Genomic DNA, 27,399 nt, shown 5'->3' with positions numbered 1-27,399 from the left:
TGACTGTGAGCTGTAACGTCCATCTGGTCACTCACCCGGCATTGTTACTGACTGCGGTCAGTCTCTTCACTCCGCTCTTCAGTAAACTGTTGATGAGGTTCTCTGGGATCCCACACAGGCCGAAACCTGCACACACAGCAAACCGCAGCTTATTATCACTTTATCATTAATATAATAACCATTATACTATTTGTCAGGGACGTCAATGATCATTTCAACACGACACAACCAAGAAACATTCTGCGTGTGTTACTGCAGCACAGCTCCTTTGAAAAAATGCTTGGGGCATTAATAATCTGAAAATACGGCAGCGAAGGCCCCACACAGTACGGCTGCACAGCTGGAGACTGGCATAACAGAAGTGTGTCATAAACATCTCCTTTCTAATCTGGATCAGTTTGACTCTTCAGTCTACAGTCCTGATCCTGTAGCACCTTTTCTGGAATGTGCTGCTGGTATTAAATGTGGAATGAGTGTATATTTACGAAAAAAGTGCTCCTAAGGTAAATAAAATAATGTTTTTGTGACATTTTCTATTTAATACAGGTCAAAAGAAATTAAATCACTTCACACACCATCCCAACATTTTTGGAATTACGTTTGTATTATTATTATTGTTATTGTTATTGTTACCTCCAACCAGTATGGTAGCACCATCAGGAATGTCCTTCACTGCGTCAGTGGAGTTGGCGTAGAAGTGCGAGGGCCGGCGGGGGGCGGTGGAGAAATAACAGACACACGCCTGCAGAAAACGACACAATTTCACAATATTAATGTCACAGTGACACAATAAGACAATGAAGCTCTCCCGCTGGGTTAAAAGTCACAATTAAATGGGTGAAGTTCCACCACAGCGCACAGCTCTGAGCTCCGTTCTCCATCAGCAGCACTTCTTCCACCCAACAGAACCTTTTGTCCACTGCAATCGGCCGAGTTACAGACTGACCACAGCGGGACATGACTGTCCGCACATTACAGAGACAAAGAACCAGATACCTCCCAAATTACGTTCCGTTACACACACAGAACAGAGAACAGAGAACAGGCGCTCACTGATCATTACAGACACCACCGGGCAAAAGTTTGGGGACACCTCGATTTCCAGAATTCTTTTAATAAAACTGATCAGGTTTTCTTCTGTCTGTTTGCAGTAAAGTACACACTTAAAATTATGGTTCTTCAAGGGTTCTTTAGTGAAGACAATGGTTATATGTAGAACCATTGGCATGCTTAAATGGTTCGCTGAATGGTGAAACAGTTCTTCAGACTGATGGAAAATCTACTGTATATGGTTCTACATAGCACCAAAAAGGGTTCTTCACCATGCAGAGAACCCTTTAAGCATGAACCCTTTAAACCCGTTTCTTTTTAGAACCATTGCCTTTACTAAAGAACCTTTGAAGAACCATCTTTTTAAGAGTGCAGCATATTGAAGCTTAATCTACTATTAATATTAAATACATACTTCAGTTTTTAAGAGCATTTATTTTAATATTTTAACAAAATTAGTCAATATTATTTTATTTCACTTAAAAATAATTAATTATATAATATTTTAGTAGTGGGCAGCCAAAACATTGTATCATGCTACAGTTAAATTGACACTGTGTATAATAACAGTGTATCTATTTTTCAAATAAACCCATTTTAGATGCTTAAATAACCCTATTTTTGTAGGTCAGCAGTGGTTTGTTATTCTGGGATGTCCCTTCACTTTTTACTAAGAACCATTTTTAATAACTACAGTAAACCTTTGTGTAAACGTAAAAACAGAACTGATTGATAACTAGATAAACCTGTCAGTCCTGCTCTCGAACTCCAGCGCTGAGCGTTGTTTCACGTCTCAGTTTGTACAGCGAGCTTCTCGCTCAGCAGGTTTATGTTCAAACCTTCAACATAACCCCAAATCGTGATGGAGGGTCCGCTGTGCTTTCACTTTCATCTGAAACATGACTGGAACATCCCTGACTCAGCTAAACAGGCTAACGCTAGCGTGGTCTGTGCTGTTTGTATGTTGTGTTAATCTGCATTTTACTGCACTGTATCAGTAGAACAGCTAAGACTAAACTCATTTAACCGGAACAACACCCACTGCTCTTTATTACATTTCTGTGTTTAAATTAAATTCTTGCATTTTTCAAAGTAAAAGTTAATTTTATTTTTCAAAATAAAAGTACTACAAAAATAAAGTGGTGTAAGTATAGTGCTGTGAAAAAGTAGCAGCAGTCAAGCAACTGTGACTTTCACATCACTGCGGAGGAATTCTGGCCCACTCTTAATTTGGCTACATCAGAGGATTTTCAAACATGAACTGACGTTTCAGGTCTTTCCTCAGCATCTCAATGGGATTCAATTTTTGTCTCTTTTGATCCAATCAGAGGTGGACTTGCTTGTGTGTTTTGGATCATTGCTCTGCTGCGTAACCCAACTGCGCTTGAGCTTTAGGTCACAAACATCAGTTATGAAAAGCTGTCCAGGTCCTGCAGAAGTAAAGCCCCAGATCACACTACCACCACCATATTTCACTGTTGATATATGGTTCTTATGGTGGAACGCAGCGTTTACACCAGATGTAATGGGACCCATGTCTTCCAAAAAGTTCCACCTTAGACTCACCAGTCCACAGAATATTATTCCAAAAGTCTTGGGGGTCATCAACGTGTTTTTTTGACAATTGTGAGACGAGCGTTTGCGTTGTTCTTGGTCAGCAGTGGTTTTGGTCAGCACCTTGCAGCTCTCCCATGGATGACATTTTCACCCTGTTTCTTTCTCAGTGTGGAATCATGTACGATGACCTTAACTGAGGCCAGTGAGGCCTGCAGCTCTTTAGATGTTCATCTGGGTTCTTTAGTGACCTCGTGGATGAGTCGCTGATGCACTCTTGGTGAAATTTTGGTAGGCCGGCCACTCCTGGGAAGGTTCACCACTGTTCCAAGTTTTCTCCATTTGTGGATAACGGCTCTCACTGTGGTTCTCTGGAGTCTCAGAGCCTCAGCAGTGGCTCTGTAACCCTTTCCAGATGGTAGATTTCAGTGACTTTGTTTCACATCTGTGTTAGAATCTCTTTAGAACGTGACATCATGTGCTGCTGTTTGAGACCTTCGAGCTGCTTCACACTGACAGACAGAGTCCGTTTAAGTGATGTTTAGATTCACCAGGTCTGACAGTGATCATGCCTGGGTGTGGCCAGGGAAACTGAACCCAATATGATCAACTGAACTTGGTCAAGTGGTCGATTTAGCAGCTAAGGGGGTAATTACTTTTTCACACCGGGCCAGGTAGGGCTGAACGCATTTTTCCTTCAATGAATGAAATAATCATTAAAAAACAGCATTTTGTTTTCTTTGTCTAATATTAAAAGTAGTTTGACGATCTGAAACATTAAAGTGTGACAAATATGCAAAAATAGAACAAATTGGGAAGGGGCAAATACTTTTTCACAGCACTGTCCTCACCTGCATTCAAACTTTTCAGGTGTTTAAACCACCTTTAAGCCAAAAGAATGTGCTTTTATTATTTAAAATATTGTTCATTATTTACAAACTAAAGAAACTTTGCTGAACATGAAGATGAAAAAGATAAATATATGAAATCAAAGCAGTTTAAATGTTACTTTTTAATAGGAAAGTCTTGTCAAAGCGTCTGTAGACGTCCTTTGGGCCGAGAGTGGTCAGACAGGAGCGAGGCAGCGAGGGCTGGCGCTGTGATCAGGGAATGAAGACATGAGGAACTTTAACCTCTGCTTTATTTTAATGTCTGGAGCAGTTAAAACTGAATATGAGGCGACGCTGTAAAACAGCGCCGTAAACCGGGAACAGAGCCTGGAGGTCACCTTCAGAGGCAGAAAGGACACAGAATGTTTTACTTCAACACCGCGATACACAAACCTGCTCGCTAACTTTTAATCTCACTGACCGGCCAAAAGAGCCGATAAGGCCAAGAAGATTAGCGGCTAAATCACACTGATCCCTCAGCCGAGCCTCAAACGCCACTAACTCAGATAAACTGACTCGGATCACATTAGTGAGTCAGTTCACTGAACAGGCCAGTATTACTGACGGACTAGGGCTAAAACGTGGCCCCATCACTGATTCTCAATTAAAGGCATCCTCTGTTAGTGCACACTTAAAAACATGGTTCTTTAAGGGTCTTTACTAAAGGCAATGGTTCTATTAAGAACCATTTGCATGTTTTGATGTTTCTCTGAATGGTGAAATGGTTCTCCAACTACGCTTTAAAACAGCACACTGATTTTTTCACTCTTATTCTGAGGTCTATACGGTTCTGCAAGGACTTTTTGGTGGGTGCAACGGTTCTGTTTAGAACTGAACCATGTGCATGCTTAAACGGTTCTCTGCATGGTCAAATCGTTCTTCAGATTGATGGAGAATGTGGTGTGTACGGTTCTATACAGCACCAAAAACGGTTCTGCTATTGTTACAAGCTTAACATGACAAAAGGTAGAAGATCCCTTTTTGGTGCTATATGGAACCATTTTCAAAAAGGTTCTATATGGAACCATGTACAACACATTCTCCATCAAACTGAAGAGCCATTTTACCACACAGAGAATGTATGGTTCTATATAACAACAGAAGAACCCTTTTTGGTGCTATTTAAAACCATTTTCAAAAAGGTTCTATATGGAACCATATACAACACATTTCACCATGCAAAGAACCATTTAGGCATGAAATGGTTCTACATATCACAACAACAGAAGAACCCTGTTTGGCGCTACATAGCTGTATATGGTTCTATATAGCAACAAAAAGGGTTCTGCTAGCTTGACATCACCAAAATAGAAGAACCTATTTCGGTGCTATATAGAACCACTTAAAAAAGGTTCTATATGGAACCACATACAACACATTTCACAATGCAAAGAACCATTTAAGCATGAAATGGTTCTAGATATCATAACAGAAGAACGCTTTTTGGTGCTATATAGAACCACTTAAAAAAGGTTCTATATGGAACCATATTCAACACATTTCACCATGCAAAGATCCACTTAAGCATGAAATGGTTCAGTTCTAAACAGAACCGTTGCCTTCACTAAGAAACCCTTGAGGAACCGTCGTTTTTAAGTGTGTGGAGCACAAAAATCCAACTGCTATTTTGAAATACAGCTTGCAACACTTTTAGAACCCGTCCCATGAGAGCTGGTCCGGTTTCTGGTTCTCCAGCAGAAACAGAGCTCAGTGAGTGGGAGTCTGGGCTGAGACGCGAAGCTTTGGAGAAAAATCACTTTTTCCCTAAATTAAATCAGCCGAGACGTGTTCAGCGTCTTAACTTCGCTTCTTTAGCTTCAGCACTGCAGCTACGAGGCTAAGGTAGCTAAGATATGGAAGCTTATTAGCACCACACCATATTAGGATGTTAAAGGGGAACTCCACCCATATTTTCAGAATTTCTACATAATAAAACAGTTAAGATGTAAACAGAGTGGTTTGGTGTGAAACGCTCTGTTCTAGATAAACTTACCGAGTCAGAACTGTTCACAGTGGTGGTGATAGGAACCAGACGTCCACCTCTAAAAGCTCCCTCACAGAAAGTTCCTACATGAAATGGTTATGAATTCACTGCCTGATGACTGAGACTCTGTTTAGCAAGAAGATTTTGGTTCTAAAACAGATTAATCTGCTCAATATATGTAATATCTCTCATGATGAGACTGTTTAGCTGATTATAAGATCATTTAACTCATTTGCAGACATTGTTTCCTTGTTTTGAGTCATTTCTCACTAAATGATCTGACAATATAGTGAGATATTCTACTTGATAAAATGACCTAAATATCTGGAAATGAGTTAAATGATCTTATAATAAGCTAAACAGCCTCAATATGAGAAATATTAGACATATTGACTAGATTTAAGATCATTTCACTTGACATTGTGAGGCCAAAGAAGAGTTATAATTCGAATTATTTCAGATTTTCCACTATTTTCCATCATCAACATTCCATATAAACTCAGAAGACTCGTGCAGGTTCGCTGGTGGTTTTGGACAGTAAATAAAAAGTCTATATTAGTCACTGTGTTGACATCCCAAACACTCAATTATGGGGAAATTTTTAAAATTCCCCTTGATGTAACCTCTAGTAGCCTTGGTTATGTGGTTTCTGACACTGCATGACGCACTGTCATCTACACAAGCGGACAAAAGCGAACAAGCATAGCTAAAAATAAGAGACAGCCACCTAGAAGCCTGAATTTTTGTGCATGTGTTTATTTACCAAACCTTTAACTGGTGTATAATGATGATGAGGCATTCGGAAACTACTGGAGACTCAAAGCTCCATTCATGAAGTCACCCAACTTCAGCCGAACTTCACTTATTCTGATGCTTCGTGCAATAAAAGCACTCAAATGTGCATCTCTTATCATAGGAATGAAGATATTAAAGTTAAAAATCGAAAAATGCAAAATCTACCTGCCCAAGCCAAGGTCACGCTCATTGTTTACTAGTAAACAATTTTATTTACTAGTGTCGTCTGTCAATCAGATGAGTACTTAAGCCCATAGTTAAGTGTGTTCAGTGGTAGAGGAGGATGCTTTTGGGTAATCCTCACTTTTTAGGCTTTCAGTTCCTGCTTTGAGAAATTCCCTCCAAAGAATTTCCCGTTCCACCTTAAATGGTGCAGCAGTTACATTAAGGCGCCATTTAAGGTGGAACGGGAAATTCGAATAAATCGAATAAGAAAACATCTTCAGCTTGGTCCAGATATCTCAGTTAGCACCAAACTCGAACCTGTTCAACATGAGAAGCATTAATGAATATTAATATTGCAAAATTCTCAGAGCTAACAAAGGCATGCAGCTCAGCCATGATGAGCTGTCAGCAGCGCCTGCCTGCAAACGCAGCTTCATTTCCTGTGCAAACCTCAAGTTCATGCAGAGCTACGCGGTTCATTCAAGGCTAAAGATAAAGCTGAGGGTCCCTCCCGGCAGCACGAGGCTGAATGTAGCCGGGGATGAGCGCACTGACCTTGGGGAGGCTGCGGAGCCTGAGCCGGATCCCCGCCTGCAGCAGCGTTGAGAGAGGCGCCATGTCCACCACACTAAACACAGAAAGAGGGAGAGAGACAGTGTGACAGATTAAGGAGAGAGAGGGGGCGGGGCTACAGGGGGCTCGGTTGCGATGACGAGCCGTACTCCGCGATGAACGTGGGCGGGGCTATGTCGGGGGCTCGTTGAGGAGATGCAAATTACAGCGAGGGCGGGCGGATGGGCGGGGCTACAGGGGGCTCGGTTGTGGTGACGAGTCATGCCCCGAAATGAGAGTGGGCGGGGCTATGCTGGGGGCTTGTTGGGGGAGATGGCGGACCGCGTCAGGAGAGTGGGCGGGGCTACAGGAGGCTTGTTGTGTGGACAACGTTAGACAATGCCCCCAATGACATTGTTAAAGGGCAATTCCACCGTACTGTTCAAAATTTAAAATTTCACAATTACAATTCAGGATTACAGAATTAAATGGCGGGAAACGGAGTCGTTCAGAGTGGTTTGGTGCTGGCGATAGGAACCAGACGTCCACCTCTAAAAGCTTCAGATATTTTGGTTTAAAACGTTTTTGTTTTAACTCCATTCATGGTGGAGGGATACATGCAGGAGCAAAATACCCCCCCCCCCAAAGATTTTCCACTGTTTTCGATCATCAGTTGGGAGACAGTTGGCAAATTACGGCCTGGAATGGGAGTGGCTACATTTAGGACTGTTGGCAACTTACCCGCTAGAGTGGGTGGGGCTACTTTGGGGGACTTTTGGCAAATTAGAGACAGGAGTGGGTGGAGCTACTTTGGAGGACTGTTGGCAACTTACAGGCTGGAGTGGGAGTGGCTACATTGGGGATTTTTGGCAAAATGCAGGCTGGAGTGGGAGTGGCTACATTCGGGGATTTTTGGCAAAATGCAGGCTGGAGTGGGCGTGGCTACACTGGGGGACTGTTGGCAACTTACAGGCTGGAGTGGGAGGGGCTACATTCGGGGATTTTTGGCAAATTAGAGGCTGGAGTGGGCGTGGCTACACTGGGGGACTGTTGGCAACTTACAGGCTGGAGTGGGAGGGGCTACATTGGGGGATTTTGGGCAAATTAGAGGCTGGAGTGGGCGTGGCTACACTGGGGGACTGTTGGCAACTTACAGGCTGGAGTGGGAGGGGCTACATTGTGAAAATGGCAAACTGCAGATTTGTCCTTCTCAGTATTGTTGCTGGATGTTCAGTTTGGGGACTGAAGTAACTCATATTTCCCAACAGCGCCGGATCAGTTTCCTGTCTTTATTATCATTACTGTGACGTTTGATGTGGATAATAAAGTGATCCATGACAGACAGAGAGGACAGAGTAACAGAGGCCTGGTCACTGACTGTAGACAACTTTAACTGGAAATACTGGGTCAGTCGCTCAACAATAGGCGGTTCCTTCTTCTGTTGGTTCCTCAGAGCAGCTTACACAATCGTTGTGATGTTGGTAGCAATGGGTAATTCTATTCTATAAATATCCCACAATGACCATGGAAATGGCTAATGTTACATGCTGTCACAGTGAACTCAAACCTGTCCGTTCAGAAACGTTTCGGTTCTGCAGTTTAGAACTCAGCTTCCAAACACAGTGAAATGTTCAGTGGTTCTTTAGCAGAACTGAAAGTGAAAATGAAAATGCTTTTGGGAAAGCTTTAAAGGGTTTCGCTAAAGCAGCGGCCTAAAATCATGGATTACAGTGACCTCATTCAAACGGCCCATCTTTCAAATTATTGTCATGGTTCTAGATATAACCTTTGTCCTAAGATCCCCTGTAGAACCACTTTTTTAATGGTGTATATAGAACCTCAACTCAGAGAGCTGTTTGAATGCAATTCAATGGTTCTTCCATATGACGCGAAACCTGCTGTATAAGGTTCTTTGAACGTCTAAAAATGGTTCTATGTTTACCACTCTTAAAATAGATGGTTCTTTAATAAAGTTAACGGTTCTATTTAGAATCATTTGCATGACTAACTGGTTCTTTGCATGGTGGAAGGGTTCTTCAACTTGGAGAATGTGTTATATAAGGTTCTATATAGCACCGAAAAGGGTTCTGCTATTGTGACAAGTTTGTAACCCGTTTTGGTGCTATATAGAACCATTCTGAAAAGAACCATTTCAACCTGCAAAGAACTGTTCATAACAATGGGCTCTGAATAGAACAATTGCCTTTACTGATTAACCCTTAAAGAACCATATGTTAAAGTGTGACAGCACCAAAAAGGGTTCTGCTATTGTTAGAAGACAAAGAACTCAAAAATCAAAGAAAGAGTTTGAATATTTAGCTAGTACTGCTAATAGGAGCCATCCTGCTCTTGTACTCATAATATAACTGTTTAACTGTATAATTTTAGTCATAGCTGCATTATCCATCACCGAGCTGCCTATTAATGACTCATTTTATAATTAACTATAACTCAACGCTCTTTTTGCGCTTTATTGAACGTTGAAAACAAAAAAGAGGAAAGATATTCGAGGCGCACTTTGCTGCAACACGTGAACAGAGGGTCACGTGATGGTCACGTGAGTGCGCGTGCGGCGATGGCGGAGCTGCGCGTGCTGGAGAGCAGGATCACTCACCTGTCGGACAGGTGCGCGGCGCTGCGCGCGGAGACACACGGTACAGGAACACGGCGAATACACACCGGGGGTCGGGGCTCAGAGCCGGCGGGGTCAGGGGCTCTCAGAGCCGGTGTGGAGCTCAGCCAGAGCCGCGGAGAGCCGGGGGCTGCGGTTAGCTTAGCAACACAGCAGGGTTAGCTTAGCAACGCAACGCTGTGTTTACGGAGCGGGCAAGGCTAGGCTAGGCTAGGCTAGCGGTGGTGTGTGTTTGTTTACACTGAGTAAACTGTTTTTTTTCTCGCCAGTGTGGTAAACAGCAGCCTGAAAGGCGGCTAACAGGCTAATGAATAGCTTAATTTACTGTTTGTTTACGTTAATTTATTCACTTATGTGTAGAATTGATTTAAATCAGTCCGAAGTCAGAGCTGGGTTAGCACGGCCCAGATGTGTATGTGAGTGTGTTCACGTTGAGTTACTGTAGGCTTTCTTTGAGCTGGACTGTAAGCAGAGGAACAAAATGGGCTTTTCAGAAGTTTCTTTTTACCACAGAAGTGTTACAGATCATCCAGAGTTAAAGGGGAGTTCCACCAGTGTTTCAAAATTCCTGCATAATTAAGTGGTTAAGATGTAAACAGAGCGGTTCAGAGTGGTTTGGTGTGAAACGCTCCGTTCTAGATAAACTTATCGAGTCAGAACTGTTCACAGTGGTGGTGATAGGAACCAGACGTCCACCTCTAAAAGCTCCCTCACAGAAAGTTACTACATGAAATGGTTCTGAATTCACTGCCTGATGACTGAGACACTGTTTTATGATAGTTTAGAGAACTTAAACTCCATTCATGGTGGAGGGATACATGCAGGGCACTGTGAGGCAAAATAGTCCCCAAAGAAAACTTATTATTTCAGATTTTCCACTATTTTCCATCAACATTCCATATAAACTCAGAAGACTCGTGTAGGTTCATTGGTGGTTCTGGATAGTAAATAAAATGTCTATATCTGTGTTGTAGTCATGGCGACCCCTGGTTCCTATCACCACCACTGTAAAGACATCTGAACCATTTCACACCAAACCTCTCTGAATCTCTCTGATTACAGCTCACACTCTGAGTAGAAAAAAAAGAAAACGCTGGAATTCCCCTTTAACCACCGCTGTACTGGGAGTTAAACATGGCCGTGTTTGTTTGGTCTTAGCTGGTCATTCTTTGTGAGACCCTGTGTGTCGGAGCAGGTAAACACACACACCTGTGCAGGTGGAGGAGTGGGAACACTGTTTATAGTAGGAGTAATGCTGTGGGATTAGGATTAGGATTAGTTAAACTCCCAGTGCATGCTCAGTGCAGTGGACCAAGCTGATCATCGCTGGTCTTACTGGTTTAGTTTCTGTGAGATTTTATTGATTGAACGCTTCACTGAATATTATTTTCATTGATTGTCATTTATTCTGTCATTCTGCAGTCGATACGGATGGATAGACAGATGTATAGATAGGCAGAATGATGGATAGAAAGGCGGATGGATGGACAGATACACAGATGGATGGATAGACAGATACACAGATGGATGGATAGACAGATGTATAGATAGGCAGAATGATGGATGGATAGACAGACAGGCGGATGGGTGAACAGACGGTTTGGACGGATGGATAGACAGATGTATAGATAGGCAGAATGATATAGATTGATGGATGGACAGATACACAGGTGGATGGATAGGCAGATGTATAGATAGGCAGAATGAGGGATAGATTGACGGATGGATAGACAGACAGACAGGCGGATGGATGGACAGACGGTTGGATGGATAGACAGATGTATCGATAGGCAGAACGATAGATAGATTGACGGGTGGATAGACAGACAGGCGGATGGATGAACTGATACAAAGATGAATGGATAGGCAGAATGAGGGATAGATTGATGGATGGATAGACAGACAGGCAGATGGGTGAACAGACGGTTGGACGGATGGATAGACAGATACGCAGATGGATGGATAGGCAGATATATAGATAGGCAGAATGATAGACAGATTGACGGATGGATAGACAGATACACAGATGGATGGATAGGCAGACGTATAGATAGGCAAAATGATGGATAGATTGATGGATGGATAGACGGATGGTTGGATGGATGGACAGATACACAGATGGATGGATAGACAGAGGTATAGATAGGCAGAATGATGGATAGATTGACAGATGGATAGATGGACGGATAGACAGACAGACGGTCGGATGGATAGAGAGACGGACAGACAGACAGACTGTTGGATGGATAGAGAGACAGACAGATGGTCGGACAGATAGACAGGCAGACAGACAGTCTGATGCGCACACTGCAGCAGTCACACGGCCATAGTAGGATTCTGAGGCAGGAAACCTGGGAATGTCAGCAGACGCGTCTCAAAGCTGCAGCTCTTATCAAAAGGGTTCTAAAGAGTATCAGACACGGTTCTATAAGGGCTGAGAAATGCAGCGTTCTTGACTCCGTATCTTTAACACAGCTTGTATAAACCCGTTAGCTGTAGAGTAACGGAGATTGTGATGCTGCACTGTGAGTTATTAACGCTCTCTTTCCTTCGTAGATGACGACTATCTACAGAACGCGTCCTCCATACTCGACCGGCTGAAGAGCACGCAGGCCGGAGAGAGCAGCAGTGTGGCCAAGCTGCTTCAGGATTACACTCAGGTACTGACCATCACCACGGACTTACTTTTACTGCAGGTACTCTGGGGGACCCTGGACTCGTCCACACCTCCAGCGGGTCTCTGACCGGGGGCCGTCACTACACAGGACTAGTTATGCTCTTCTTGTAATCGGACATGCAGTTGTTCAGTTCTTCCAAGGGAAATGGTCCAGAATTCCTGCATAATTAAATGGTTAAGATGTAATCAGAGCGGTTCAGAGTGGTTTGGTGTGAAACGCTCCGCTCTAGATAAACTTACCGAGTCAGAACTGTTCACAGTGGTGGTGATAGGAACCAGACATCCACCTCTAAAAGCTCCCTCACAGAAAGTTCCTACATGAAATGGCTATGAATTCACTGCCTGATGACTGAGACCCTGTTTTATGATAGTTTAGAGAACTTAAACTCATTCATGGTGGAGGGATACATGCAGGGCGCTGTGAGGCAAAATAGTCCCCAAAGAAAACTTATTACTTCAGATTTTCCACTATTTTCCATCATCAACATTCCGTATAAACTCAGAAGACTTGTGTAGGTTCACTGGTGGTTCTGGATAGTAAATAAAATGACTATATTTGTGTTGTAGTCATGGCGACCCCTGGTTCCTATCACCACCACTGTAAAGACATCTGAACCATTTCACACCGAACCACTCTGAATCTCTCTGATTACACCTCACACACTGAATTATGTGGAGATTTTTAAAAAATTGGTGGAATTCCCCTTTACTGTCATGTATCTGCAGGTCATACTGGACATCACGTTCTACGAGGAGAACAGACTTGTTGATCAGGAGTTTCCAGAGGACACGTCCCCCTTTAAAATCCAGCAGCTGCTGCAGGACCTGACAGAGCCCGAGATTTTAGCAGGACGACTGGCCCCCAGCCAGGAGGTACACTACATCTCTAGGGTTTATTTTTAGTGCTGCAGTGATTCCTTGACAAAAAGGCGTTGTGTTATTTACGTAAAGCATAATCGGTCATTCTGACAGACTGTAAGACACTACAGGAAGTGTTTTTTTCTGTTATGAGCTCTGAGTTTTAGTACAGAATCTTCTCCCACATTACAGCACTAGTATCATTAATACTCTGCGTGTGCTGGTTCTTGTTGTCGGTCTCCCCCCTGTGTGTGTTCTGATCCAGGTGCAGGTTGTTTTGGGTTTGGAGCTGTTGGAGTGTCTGTACTGGCGTCGTGGAGCTCTGCTCTACATGTACTGCCACACGCTGCACCAGAGGAAGCAGTGGATCAAACAGAATAAAGCCACCTTCCTGAAGGTGAACATCCTGTAACGTTCACTCTGACTCTGACTCAGCATCTCTGATTCAATTACGATTCATTACAAAATCGATTCAGTGAATCATGAAATCTCAAACTTCTACAGGATTCAGTTTGTTTATTGTGATGCAACTGTTATTTTTATAATTAAACAAAATACCCAAAGAGTGTAGCAGTGATAATGAAAACAACACAGCAAACTGTTTTTATTTTGATATTTAATAATAACTTGGTAAAAGTAAAAATGAGTGCTTACTTTTTTAAAAATGTTGTTAATGTAAATTTTTACTGATTTTAACTTTTTGCTTTGTATTGAACTTTACTGTTCCACTGAAAGCACTCTTAGCTCCTATGTGTATGAAAAGTGCACCATAAATGTAGTTATTATTATTCATTTATTGTAACTGCATTATGGACTGTAATAGTCAGTTGAATTGGCACTTTGGTTGATGAATTACATGATTTTATTTTGTTTCCGTGTCTCCGCAGTGTGTTCAGGAGGGCGTGCGGTACCTGATGAAGATGCTGCAGGTGCGGAGCTCCGTCAAGCTGAACGATGGAGTCGTTTTCCACGATTCCACAACCGCTAACTTCCTGTCAGAAGGTAAATCTCTGGAAGTGTGCCCAGTTCTCATTCACTCATCACTAAGGATGTCCCCAAAGATTGGTACTGAGGCACCTACACGTGTGTGTGTGTGTGTGTATATATATATATATATATATACATCTCATATCTCCATTTTTGTCAGTTTTGACATAATTTGAAAATGCCTGTGGCTCTTTACAGTGTATGTAAATTTCATGATGACTGGACCAAAAGAAACGGCTCAAAATTACCTGAAAAAATTCTGGTTCCATTGACTTACATTGAAAGTAAAGTAGGTTTTTTCCTTCTCCTGTGAAGTTACCATTTTGGAGATACGAGGTTTTGATCCGTCAGCAGCGATATATTTAAATATTTAATATCCTGTTGTTCGAAGATCCACTTCTGTGCCGGGTCCTGTGGAGCTTTCGTTAAAGGCAGTTTTAACTCTCTCTCTCCATAGCGCCGCTGATGCTTCAGTGTCAGTAAATGTTTGTTTATCAGCTGCTGTTCTGTAGAGTCTCTGTTCTAGTGCGGTTCTGCGCTCTTCCTCACATTAACTGAGATCCTCCTCGTCTCCTCTTCTGTAGAGTCTCTGTTCTAGTGCGGTTCTGCGCTCTTTTTCACAGTAACTGAGATCTTCCTCGTCTCCTCTTCTGTAGAGTCTCTGTTCTAGTGCGGTTCTGCGCTCTTCCTCACAGTAACTGAGATCTTCCTCGTCTCCTCTTCTGTAGAGTCTCTGTTCTAGTGCGGTTCTGCACTCTTCCTCACAGTAACTGAGATCTTCCTCGTCTCCTCTTCTGTCTTCAGTGTGTGAAATGAGGAACAGTGACTCTTCACTCCAAACTCTTGGGAAACTGGGCGAGTTTTCAGATTTACAGATCTGCTGCAGCTCATTGTAAAGTTTTTCAGAGGAATCCGGGCAGAGTTACAGTTTCTAGGCTATGAAGGACCAACTGGGTGAGCCAGTCTGCTACAGCGCCACCCTGAGGCAGAGCAGTGCTGCAGCTCTAGTTAGTTAAGAACACCAGAGACAGAAGCTGATTGTGGGGGAAGCAGATAAACAATGAGCTTCACTCAATCTGGATTTGCAGACAGCATAACATCATAAAAAGATCATTTTCAGGGACACCCCCTCCAAATCCGAATTTTGATCCAGGAGGTTAATTAGGCAGTCCTGGACCCCCTGTATTTCACACCTTGCCCGTATCATAGACACATGCGTGACGGAAGACATGAAGCTGGTGGTGATTCAGTAAAGCTAGGCTTTTCTACACTTTTAAAAATGATGGTTCATCAAGGGCTCCTTAGTGAAGAAAATGGTTCTATATAGAACGATGAACAGTCAAAGAACCCTTTGCATCATGAAAGAGTTGGACTGATATGCTGTTGATGGTTTTATATAGAACCTTTTTGATGAGAGTTCTGTGTAGCACCATGAAGGATTTTTCTATTTTGACGATGTCAATCTTGCAACAATAGAAGAACCATCTACAGCACATTCTCTATCAACCTGAAGAACCATGTCACCATGCAAAGGGTTCTTTGAGTGTTTATGGTTCTATATAGAACCATTTTCTTTATTGAAGAACCCTTAAAGAGACATAATTTTTTAAGTGTGTAGTTTCATTTATTATTGATGATGCTGCTGAAGACTTTATTTTGCTTGTAGTGCAAATGAAATTAAAAGCACTGTCTTATTATTTGTCCTGTTATCCCTCTTGTTTTCTGTCTTCTGTATCAGGGATCTTTTCTGACACCCACCTGCTGACGATGATGTATATCGGAGAGATGTGTTTCTGGGCAGTGAAGTACGAGGACGGCAGCGCCGATGGAGCGGAACAGAAGGAGGACAGGCTTCATTTCCGCGACATCGGAGCTCAGATCCTGAATAAATACGTGCTGGCCTGCGAGGGGCCGCTGCAGGGCCAAGGCTGGAACACGGAGAACGCTAAAGAAATTCTCAGCATCCTGCAGTAAACATGCAGCCCACTCCTCCGACTCACAGCTCAACCACGCTCACAGTTCTAGTCCAACAACAAAAATGGGTTAAAAAAAAAACAGTAAAGTTATTAAAAAGCACTTATCTTCCATAGTCCAGACAGTTAGCTGGACACCTCTGTGTTCTGCGAATGTGGATTAACACTGATTCTGATGTAAGATACTTAAAAAAAATTTAAAAAAAGAAAGAAAAAGAAATAACTATTTGTTTAAAAACAATATTCCACTTTTTATTTATTTTAGTTTAATTTATTTATTTTTAATTGCATTTCTATATGTTAAGAGAAGTGTTTTAGGGTGGGTGGGGGGGGCTGTACAAATATGTTCTGAAGTATTCACGACCATTTTTGAGTATGGACTGTTTTGTTTTTAATACCATATTTGTATACCGCATCTCTTTTTCTCACTTACTAAATGTTGCATCTTTATTCCCTTGACGAGCTGTAATGTTCACAGATATGAACTTTGATATTTTGATAGTACACTTGTAAAAAAGCTCAACTTTTCGCTTGTATTATTTTACAGTTGTGTTTCATGTTTTGTTTGTGTCTTCATTGAAAATAAATTTGGTTTAAAAAAGGTTTAATATGAACCCTGTCAGTGAGTTTGCTCTGACTGTGTGCATGTTCAGCAGTTTGTTGCTGTAAAGTCTTTTTGGTTAATACTGATTTAGTTTTTTATCCAAAACTGGTGCTTTTATGAAAGCGTCATGACTTAAGCAGTTTAGCTAAAACTTTCAATGGGCAAAAATTTTCATTAATTTTTCAAAATTTCTGCACCTCTAAAAGCTCCCTCACAGGAAGTTACTACATGAAATGGTTATGAATTCACTGCCTGATGACTGAGACACTGTTTTATGATAGTTAAGAGAACTTAAACTCCATTCATGGTGGAGGGATACATGCAGGGCGCTGTGAGGCAAAATAGTCCCCAAAGAAAACTTATTATTTCAGATTTTCCACTATTTTCCATCATCAACATTCCATATAAACTCAGAAGACTCGTGTAGGTTCATTGGTGGTTCTGGATAGTAAATGTCTATATCTGTGTTGTAGTCATGGCGACCCCTGGTTCCTATCACCACTACTGTAAAGACATCTGAACCATTTCACACCAAACCACTCTGAATCTCTCTGTTTACATTTTTCTATGCAGATATTTTAATGTAAATCAGATTCATGCTAGGTTGCTTGTCGTATCTTAGATTTTCTGTCCATTTGCTGAAAGAAATCGATGTTTATCTAGTCATACAGAACATTTTGTTGTTTGAAAATTAGGACTCTCACTCAGCAAGAACATAATAAGGTCGAATGGCCGGTTAGAAAGCAACAAATAACTACAATTAAGCCGATTCATTAGCATTAGCATTAGCATCGAGAACGTGAGAAAAACTACAGTACCCACAATGCCCCGCAGCCTGTGAACTGCGAATACGTGTAAGTTTTGACAGTTCCGGGGAAGTGAGAGTGAAACAGGCGGGCGCAGTGAGGTTTCTGGAGCGCCAGTACTTTATCAATCACTTCAGAATCGGATTATGAAAAGTTATATTTGATTTTCAGGCGTTGTTGGTTTTGTCTCCGGGATGCAGAGCGTCTTACTGCGCAGCCTCCGCAGCGTCAGGGAGAAGCTGCTCTCAGACAGCAGCCGGAGAGTTAAAGAGCGAAACGCAGATAAAGACACTGAGGATGAGGAGGAGGAGGAAGGCAGGGCCTTTCTGGACAACCTGCCGGTAAAACCCTCTGCTAAGGAACCTTTTTACTATCCTAGAACGCTTCTTGTTTGAATTTTCTCGTTCCACCTTAAATGGTTCAGTTACTCTCATTCCTACACTGCAAAAATACTATTGGCATCTTAAAAGTAGTCAATAAATCTATCATTTATCGTTATAAGATTTCTATAGGATTGTTATAAGATTGGTCAACCTGTCTCTAGGTGTTAAAGTTATTATACACTAAATGGCCAAAAGTATGTGGACACCTCACCATTACTCCTCTATTGTTGGATGTCTCATTCTAGGATTATGGGCAATAATATGGAGTTGGTACCCTTTGCGGCTCTAACAGCTTCCACTCCTCTGGGAAGCTTTTCACAAGATGTTGGAGAGTCTGTGTGAATTTCCGTCCATTCAGTCTAAAGAGCATTTGTGAGGTCAGACACTGATGTTGGACGAGAGGGCCGGCTCACAATCTTCATTCTAGTTCATCCCAAAGGTGTTCAGTGGGGTTGAGGTCAGGACTCTGTGAGGCCACTGGAGTTCCTCCACACCAAACTGGTCACTCCATGTCTTTATGGAGCTGCTTTGTGCTCAGGGGCTCAGTCATGCTGGAACAGGAAAGGCTCTTCCCCAAACTGCTGACACAAAGCTGGAAGCAGATAACTGTGTAAAATGTCTTTGTGCTGCAGCATCAACATCACCCTTCACTGGAACTGAGGGGCCCAAACCCTGAAAAACAGCCCCGCCCATCATCCCTCCTCCACCAAACTGTACTGTTGGCTCTGCATTCCGGTAGGTAACGTTCTCCTGACATCCACCAAACCCAGATTCATCATCAGACTGACAGGTAGAGAAGCTGATTCATCACTCCGGAGAACACTGTTCCACTGCTCCAGAGTCCAGTGGCGGCGCTTTACACCCCTCCAGCCGACGCTTGGCATTGAGCATGGTGGTCTTAGGCTTATGTGCAGCTGCTCAGCCATGGAGACCCATTTCATGAAGATACTGATGCTCAGCTCTTGTGCTGATGTTGCTTCCAGAGGCAGTTTGGAGCTCTGTAGTGAGTGTTTCAGTAGAGAAGAGTAGATTTTCACTCGGTGGCCCACTCTGTGAGTTTCAGTGGTCTACCGATTCGTGGCTGAGCTGTTGTTGCTTCCATTTCGCAGTAATAGCACTTTGCCACAGCAGATCTAGCAGGACTGAAATTTCACAAACTGACTTGTGTCAGAGGTTCATCCTATGACAGTGACATGTTTAAAGTCACTGAGCTCTTCAGTGCGACCCTCTACTGTCAGGGGTTAGTAATGAGTGTGGCTGAAACACCTGAACTCAATAATAAGGAGGCATGTCCACATATTTTTGGCCATATAGTGTATTTAGTGAAATTGTCTGATTCCGTAAACGTAAAATATATAGAAATAGAAAATATTCTGCAGTTTTATAAGGAGAAACAGCATTTTAGATGACTTCACGTGTCAAAATCATTTTTCAGTTTAAAGTAGTACTTTTTCAGTGGGGAGCTTCTATATGACTCTATATACATTACTTATATACATTTCTCAAGTATAACTATTAATTCAAAGCAAAAAAGTGTTTTAACTACAAAACATACACACTCATTTAAGTACTGCTACTAATAATAATTAATATTAGAATAATTATTACAAGTATTATTATTATTATTATTACTGTAGTATAACTAAATACAGAGTGAACATTTTATTGATTTGAATCAGATAAGCTTAATTAAGCAGAATTATAGAGGACTCTTATTTTGGTAGCACTGGGATTAAAAGTGGCTAAAGTTGTAATACAGAGTGGCTAAATCTCCATTCTAAGTGGATTAGTTTAATAATTCTATTTTCATTTATTTTAAATAATGTCACAATACAATACAATATGCTTTTCTGGTCATATTATATAAATACTCAGTAAAAATGACTGTTCACAGTTTGTTAAAGTATTTTTAAATGTAGCACTATTAGCTGTTTTTTTCTTGAAATATTGCGACATTATATTTTTGTCAACTGGTCTATATGAATGAAATCAGTGACCCCAAACTTTTGAAGCGTAGTGTATGTGAGTCATTACAGCCTTCACTGTGGAACAGATGCTTTAGGTTCTGTCAGACAGTAAAGAATAAGTATGTTTGTTTGTTTATTTGTTTGTGTTTCATCCTCAGGTGGATATGCAGTTCCTCATTATGACCTACCTCTGTCCTGAAGACCTCTGCAGGCTAGGGGGCTGCAGTCGGTTCTGGAGGTCGATGGTCCAGGAGCCTCTGCTCTGGAGGTACTTCTTCATGCGGGACGTGAACAGCTGGACCTCAGTGGACCATTTATCGATGCCTAAGGAGGAGTTCCTGAGCGCAGCGGCGCCGGACGCACCAGAGCTGCAGAAACTCGACTTTATGGCAGAGTGAGTGTCTCTGTGAAGAGCAGCTCCACCAAAATATCTGCACAATTAAAGTGTTAAGATGTAAACAGAGTGGTTCAGAGCGGTTCAGAGCGGTTTGGTGTGAAACGCTCTGTTCTAGAGAAACTGAGTCAGAACTGTTCACAGTGGTGGTGATAGGAACCAGACGTCCACCTCTCAAAGCTCCCTCACAGAAAGTTCTTACATGAAATGGTTCTGAATTCACTGCCTGATGGTTCTGGTTTCTCCACAGTTAACCATTTTGCATTAAACCACTCTGAACAACTCTGCTCAAGCACTGAATTATGCAGAAATTAAAAAAAATGTTATGTGTTTGATGATCTTGGGAAAAAGTGTATCTATAATTCATATATGCACATATAAATCAGCTCAGACTTGTTTGGTTGGCCACAAATCTCACCTGCAGACCTAAAAGTAAAGAAATAATGGATTTGCCAGCCTCTTATTGGAATTTTCCGTTCCACCTTAAATGGTGCAGCAGTTACATTCAGTTGCCTCGTCGCTCCAGCGCTAAAGCTACGGACGCCAAGCATTTCCTGGCTGGTGAGGTAACAGAACTGGAGGAATCTGATTTGTAGTTGAACTATCGCTTTAATGTCGTTTCTCCTGCAGGTACCTGCGCTGCTCTCCCGCGTGTCGGTGTCGGTATCAGCAGCCGCGGCCGGCTCTGGAGGCGGTGGCGTTCTTCCTGCAGAACCTGGTGTCCGGATCAGAGCCGCGGTTCGCCATGTTTGGGCCGGGTTTGGAGCAGCTGGACGTTTCTCTGATGACCACCATGATGCACTCTCCACACATCCTGCCTGTAGCGGGGATACCGCAGCGGCAGATCGGCGGTACGCACACGTTTACGGTACCGGCCAGAACCTAAAAAATCCAGTTTTGCGAAACAACAGCCGAAGAAAAAGCAGGGAACAAACTAACTATTTTTGTAGTTGAACAGGTTCCAGTGGAACGTGCTTTTGGGCCTTTTCTTATGTTCCCATAGCAACGTCATCTGTGAACTGCCACAGATATTTCTCCAGATTAACCCAGACTCACCCAGTGATGCTGTTTGTATTTATACATTTGCATGTTCCTCTACAGAGAACACATGTAAATATGACATTTTTCTGCAGTTTTTAATTTCTGTTTACTTGTTTGAGCTCAACATATTTGGAAACAGTAAAACATAAAATATAAAATGTGCCATAACTTTTTCACAGGCCTCATTTTAAGAAGTACCCGATTCTGAGCTCTACTGTTTATAGAGTTCCTGAGTTTCCTGTTTAAGCTGATTTGTTTTTTTATTGTAGGAATCGGATCCGGAATCAGTTTTCTGTACAACAATCAACACAAATTCAACATCATCACTTTATATTCCACTAACAGGTGAGGCGCTCCTGCTACGTTCATTTATTCGACAAAATCTAAATTTTAACAATGTTTCAAAATACTGAAAATATTTTTACACCCAAATTAACAAAGTCAATTATGATACATCAGTTATATACCCATACATACTTATACATTAGATTTATGTAGTATATAGTACACCTATATACTTATATAGTATACAGTATATGGTATACTTATGTACTTTCCTACTTATAGATTATTATTACACTTTATATAGTATACCCATGTACTTACATACTAATGTACTCATAGAGTATATAATACACTTATATGCTTACATACTTATATACTTGTCCTTACATACTTACATATTAAACTTATTATGCAGTTGTATATAAAGTATATATAATTAAAAGGAAGTATATAGAAGCAAAATACAAAAACATAAGCAAATTAAAGACAAACTTAAGTGTTATTGAAAGCAGCTTAATATTATTATCATTAAAAGTAGCTTATTAAAATAAAGTGCAGTAGTTTATTCTGATATACTTACATTTGAGACATATTGTTGTATTAATATTGTATAATTAATGTTGTATTAATGCTGTGTTGTGTGTGTGTGCGTGTGTGTATGTGTGTGTGTGTGTGTATGTGTGTGTGTGTGCGTGTGTGTGCGTGTGTGTATGTGTGTGTGTGTGTGTGTTGATGTGTGCGTGTGTGTATGTGTGCGTGTGTGTGCGTGTGTGTGTGTGTGTATGTGTGTGCGTGTGTGTATGTGTGTGTGTGTGTGTGTTGATGTGTGCGTGTGTGTATGTGTGCGTGTGTGTGCGTGTGTGTGTGTGTGTATGTGTGTGTGTGTGCGTGTGTGTATGTGTGTGTGTGTGTGCGTGTGTGTGTGTGCGTGTGTGTGTGCGTGTGTGTGTGTGTGTATGTGTGTGTGTGTGTGCGTGTGTGTATGTGTGTGTGTGTGTGTGTGTGTGTGTGTGTGTGTGTTGATGTGTGCGTGTGTGTGCGTGTCTGTGTGTGTGTGTGTGCGCGTGTGTGTGTGTGTGTGTGTGTGTAGCTCAGAGCGAGAGCGAGCTCGTCTGGAGCAGCAGAGTGTGCGCAGTAAGCTGTTTGTCCTGCAGGGGGAGACAGAGAGTGGGCCGGTGTACTCTGTGGCTCCGCAGGTCCAGGAGGCGTGTCAGGCTGTAAATGGATTCATCTTTGTCTCCAACGCTCAGACGGACAGAGGTAACACAACACAGCGCAAACAAAAACAACAACAACAACAACAACAACAGCTGCACACCACTGTGTGTTCTGTGTGTGAGAGCTCAGTGCAGTGAGCGGTTCACTGTGTAAATGCTGATCAGTTAACACACCCTCTACAGAGAACACACTCAAATATGACCTTTGTCTGCAGATTGTAGTGCTCTGTTTCTGTGACTGTAGAACTACAGAGTGAGACTATACGGTCAGTGGAGCTGATAAGATGGACAGTGAGTGTAGAAACAAGGAGGTGGACTTAATGTTATTGCTGACCTGAGCAAAAACAATAAGATGTGTTTCCGTTAAGATAATTTCACTCGCCAAATATTATTTTTCGCAGTGTAGACAGTTGTGCCACTCAGCTCATTAGAAACGTGCCTCCGGGGGGCGCTGTTTCCTGTCTGTAAATCGCCCCCCTGCTCATAACAAACCGCTACTGAGCTGCTGAATGAAGTTCAAGTCGTCTGCTGAAAGTGTTTCAGCGCGACTGTGACGTCATCAGAATACTGTGAACAGAGAGCTGCGCTGAGAGTGTGTGAGTGTGTGTGTGTGTGTGTGTGTGTGTGTGTGTGTATGTGAGAGTGTGTGTGTGTGTGTGAGTGTGTATGTGTGTGTGTGTGTGTGTGTGTGTGTGTGTGTGTGAGTGTGAGAGAGTGTGTGTGTGTGTGTGTGTTTAGTAAACAGCGTCTGGCCTTAATGTGGTTCTCCTCTCTAAAAGCTGAGTGTGTGAGTGTGTGTGAGTGTGTATGTGTGTGTGTGTGTGTGTGTGTGTGTGTGTGTTTAGTAAACAGCGTCAGGCCTTAATGTGGTTCTCCTCTCTAAAAGCTGAGTGTTTAGCTGCTCCTTTATTCCATTTAGCTGTTAAAGCTCCTCTTAGAGCTCATTTTCTCACCCTGCCAGCGCTGCTCTGTATTAAAGCCGCAGTGTTGGGAAAGTCAGATCCGCCCCTCGATCAGACGAGACGCGCTCAGTGTCTGACGTTTAATCTTTAGTTAGTAGCTAACAACTAAGAGAAGCTTATAGCCCACCGATTAGCATGGTGCTAGCTGCGTGTCTGGGTAACCGTAGCTCATGCTGAGACCGTATGGAGTGGCTAAGTGATCTAAAGGGAGTGATGATTTAGGCACAATGCTAATTGGTGGGTATTAGCCTCCATTACCTGTTAGCTACATTAGCCCTCATAGCTCTGACCTGTGCCTCACAGCTGGGCTGCAGATCTCGACCTCGAAACGATTCGATTTTATTACAGTAATTTGGGAAATAATTCAGTTTCATTAAGATCATTTGGAAATGATTCAGACTCGTTGGGGGTTGGAATTAGATTTTTTGCTGAACTGTCACTTTGAATTGTGTGTTCTCAGGCCGTATGGAAGAGGCCAGTCAGGTCCGGGCGGTCCTGCAGCCTATTTGGGGTCCGGCGTCCCGCCCACTGCTCGTTCTGTCCTGCGTGTCCAGAGATGGAGCTGTGCGGATCCCCAGTGTTACTGTAGCCCACCAACTACAGCTCCACCTGCTGGCCAACCCCTGGATGGTGAGAACTCATTAGACACCATTAGATCCCTGCACAATATAGAGAAAATATCATATATAAAGATTCAGTATCATTACGATTCCTTAGAAAACGATTCAGTATTATTATGATTCTTTAGAAAATGATTCAGCATCATTACAATTCTTTGGAAAACAATTCAGCATCATTACAATTCTTTAGGAAATGATTCAGTATCATTTGATGATTTGGGAAATGATTCAGTACCATTATGATCATTTGGGAAGCAGTTCAGTATCATTACTCTTCTTTGGTAAAAGATTCAGTATCATTACGATTCTTTAGGATACAATTCAGCATCATTATGATTCTTTCAGAAATGATTCAGTTTCATTACAGTTCTTAAGATTTCTTATGGAAATGATTGGGTCATTTCGATTCTTTGGGAAAAGATTTAGTATCAGTGTGATTTTTTTTGGGAAACGATTCAGAATTTGCTTCCAGATTTCTCGTCCAGCATCTCATGGATTTATTGAACTCGTGATAACTATAAATAACACTGCGCTTCCTTAAGATAGAGCAGGAATCGGTTAAACTAACACACTAATAAAGTGAATCAAATCAAATCAACATAAAATCACTGCTTCCTGTCTGAATGTGTTCACAGGTCCAGGACGTGGTATCCGAGTCTTTGGCTGGACTGCTGGACGGTATCGGCTGGTTACTGAAACAGTCTGGACTGAGGCTGTAGCTCCAGAGGACGTCAGTATAATCAGAATTACGAGTGTGAATACAGAGGTTATATCATTCCTGTGGGATATTAGTATTATTAGCGTTAGTATTATTAGTATTATTATTATTGATAGATAACACTGACTTCGGTTACATTCACTACATTAATTGAAGCAATACTTATTCTACATATTTAACGATACACTATTATTACTGAAGTACAGAAAACTGTTTACATAAACATAGTTCAGTTTTCATGATGCCCTCTCAGAATTGCCTTAATGCATTTTTTATATTTTTGTGATGATTTTATTTTTACATTTTGTGGAATTTCTTTTGTAAAATTAACTGTTAAATATGGAGGTACTGTCTCAGCATGGTGTATAAGTGGATTTAAGAGCCTGATGTGCCGAACAATTTACTGTAACAAAAAGAAAATGACCTGAAAAATGATGGAAATAAATGAAAGCGCATCATATTTTTATGTGATTTTTTCTTCTTTCCATCAAACTGAACATATGTTTATATGTACAGCACTGTGCACACGTCAGAAAGTGTTTCAGGGCCAGAAAATACATATTTACACATCACACATATTTAAAGAAAACGTATTTATAGAAAACCACAACTGAGTGTACACTCTTAAAAAGATGGTTCTTCAAGGGTTCTGTATAGAACCATGAACACTCAAAGGACCATTTTCCTGCTTGATGGTTCTCTGCATGGGGAAGTAGTTCTTCAGATTAATGGATAATGTACCATTAGATCCCTCAAGAGCTGCATGATACAGATAAAGTATCATATGTAAAGATTCAGTATCATTACGATTCTTTAGGATACAATTCAGCATCATTATGATTCTTATGGAAACGATTCAGTATCATTACAATTCTTATGGAAACGATTCAGTATCATTACAATTCTTAAGGAAACGATTCAGTATCATTACAATTCTTAAGGAAACGATTCAGTATCATTACAATTCTTAAGGAAACGATTCAGTATCATTATAATTCTTTGGGAAATTATTTAGTATCATTACAATTTTTATGGGAACGATTCAGTATCATTGCAATTCAAAAAGGTTCTATATAGCACCAAAAAAGGGTTCTGCTGTTGTTACAAGCTTGACATCGTACACAATAGCAGAACCCTTTTCAAAAAGGTTCTGTATAGAACCTTCTACATCACATTCTCCATCAATCTGAAGAATGACTTCACCATGCAGTGAACCGTGTAAGCCTGCAAATGGTCCTTTGAGTGTTTGTGTTTGTACATAGAGCCATCGTTGTGACTAAAGAACCCTTGAAGAACCGTCTGCTGGTTTTTCTAGCAGTAACTGTATTTAAAGTACATCTTGAAAACAAACCATGCAGCTGATGGGAAAGGTTGGGAACTCCTGGGTGAGTTGCTGCTGTTGTCCACCAGGGGGCAGCACATTCTCACTCATTAGGATCCATTAAGCTTCAGAGTTGAACAGACCTCTGGATTGATCATAGATGCTTTTATGTCCGTCTAGTTCTCCTGATATAGCTTTGCTCTCTGCAGATATACATATTATTTTACATATAATTTTTTGTACATATATAGTTATACAGTGTATATATGTATATACATATATATTAACATGTATATTAAACATAAACAGCCAGTCTGTGTAAATATTAGCATTACTAATTTGGCAAACAAAACTAAATTTACCCTGTTTATCCCAAATGTAGCTGATCAGCCAAGACATGCTTCAGCTGTGGCTAACCGAGCTACTTTATGCTAATGCTAATTTCAGCTGCAGCATTCTGAGGCCCTGACTGAGTCCACATTTTAGTCCACATTTGAGTCCATATTTTAGTCCATCTTTGAGTCCATATTTGAGTTCATATTTGAGTCCATAATTTAGTCCATAATTTAGTCCATATTTGAGTCCATAATTGAGTCCATATTTGAGTTCATATTTGAGTCCATATTTGAGTCGTTATTTGAGTCCATAATTTAGTCCATATTTGAGTCCATATTTGAGTTCATATTTGAGTCCATATTTGAGTCCATATTTTAGTCCACATTTTAGTCCATATTTGAGTCCATGTTTTAGATAACAGTGTGGTACAGTTAGAAAGTCTGCTAATGCTAATCAGTGGGCTAGCTTCCAGTGCGTGTTAGCTACATTAGCATCGTAGCTAAAGAAGCCACAGAAGAAAAGAACAGCTCTAAAATTTAATGACTAACAGTAATTTTACTCCCAGAGAGGCTGATCAGCTAAAAGCTGCCACTACATGGTAGCTGTATTAGCATTGTGGCTAAAGAGG

The 27,399-nt window shown here is 41.5% G+C and overlaps 3 protein-coding genes across 3 annotated transcripts in view; 2 read left to right on the top strand and 1 right to left on the bottom strand.

Moving 5' to 3' along the window:
* Positions 1-7,113, bottom strand: part of oxct1a (3-oxoacid CoA transferase 1a) — an 81,415-nt gene extending 74,302 nt beyond the window's left edge. The window contains exons 1-3 of the mRNA XM_036578143.1: positions 6,994-7,113; positions 634-742; positions 36-126 (exon numbers count right to left, since the gene is read on the bottom strand). Of these exons, the coding sequence (XP_036434036.1) occupies positions 36-126; positions 634-742; positions 6,994-7,056 (263 nt within the window). The 5' untranslated portion in view covers positions 7,057-7,113. The remainder of the gene's footprint in view (positions 1-35; positions 127-633; positions 743-6,993) is intronic.
* Positions 7,114-9,547: 2,434 nt separating this feature from the next.
* Positions 9,548-16,206, top strand: cunh5orf51 (chromosome unknown C5orf51 homolog). The gene is made up of 6 exons (XM_036578142.1): positions 9,548-9,644; positions 12,179-12,282; positions 13,026-13,172; positions 13,423-13,554; positions 14,045-14,159; positions 15,883-16,206. Exons 1-6 carry the CDS (start codon positions 9,566-9,568, stop codon positions 16,116-16,118), a joined length of 813 nt encoding a protein of 270 aa, XP_036434035.1. The 5' UTR covers positions 9,548-9,565; the 3' UTR covers positions 16,119-16,206.
* Positions 16,207-17,594: 1,388 nt separating this feature from the next.
* fbxo4 (F-box protein 4) lies at positions 17,595-25,574 on the top strand. Its single transcript, XM_036578141.1, has 7 exons — positions 17,595-17,868; positions 20,036-20,271; positions 20,902-21,122; positions 21,582-21,657; positions 22,688-22,857; positions 24,237-24,406; positions 25,032-25,574. Exons 1-7 carry the CDS (start codon positions 17,722-17,724, stop codon positions 25,113-25,115), a joined length of 1,104 nt encoding a protein of 367 aa, XP_036434034.1. The 5' UTR covers positions 17,595-17,721; the 3' UTR covers positions 25,116-25,574.
* Positions 25,575-27,399: the final 1,825 nt, after the last annotated feature.

This window comes from Colossoma macropomum, unplaced genomic scaffold (genome assembly GCF_904425465.1).
Source record: "Colossoma macropomum unplaced genomic scaffold, Colossoma_macropomum, whole genome shotgun sequence".
Classification (NCBI taxonomy): Eukaryota; Metazoa; Chordata; class Actinopteri; order Characiformes; family Serrasalmidae; genus Colossoma; species Colossoma macropomum.
Note: the sequence above shows the minus strand (reverse complement) of the source record. Positions and strands in the feature narration are given on the sequence as shown.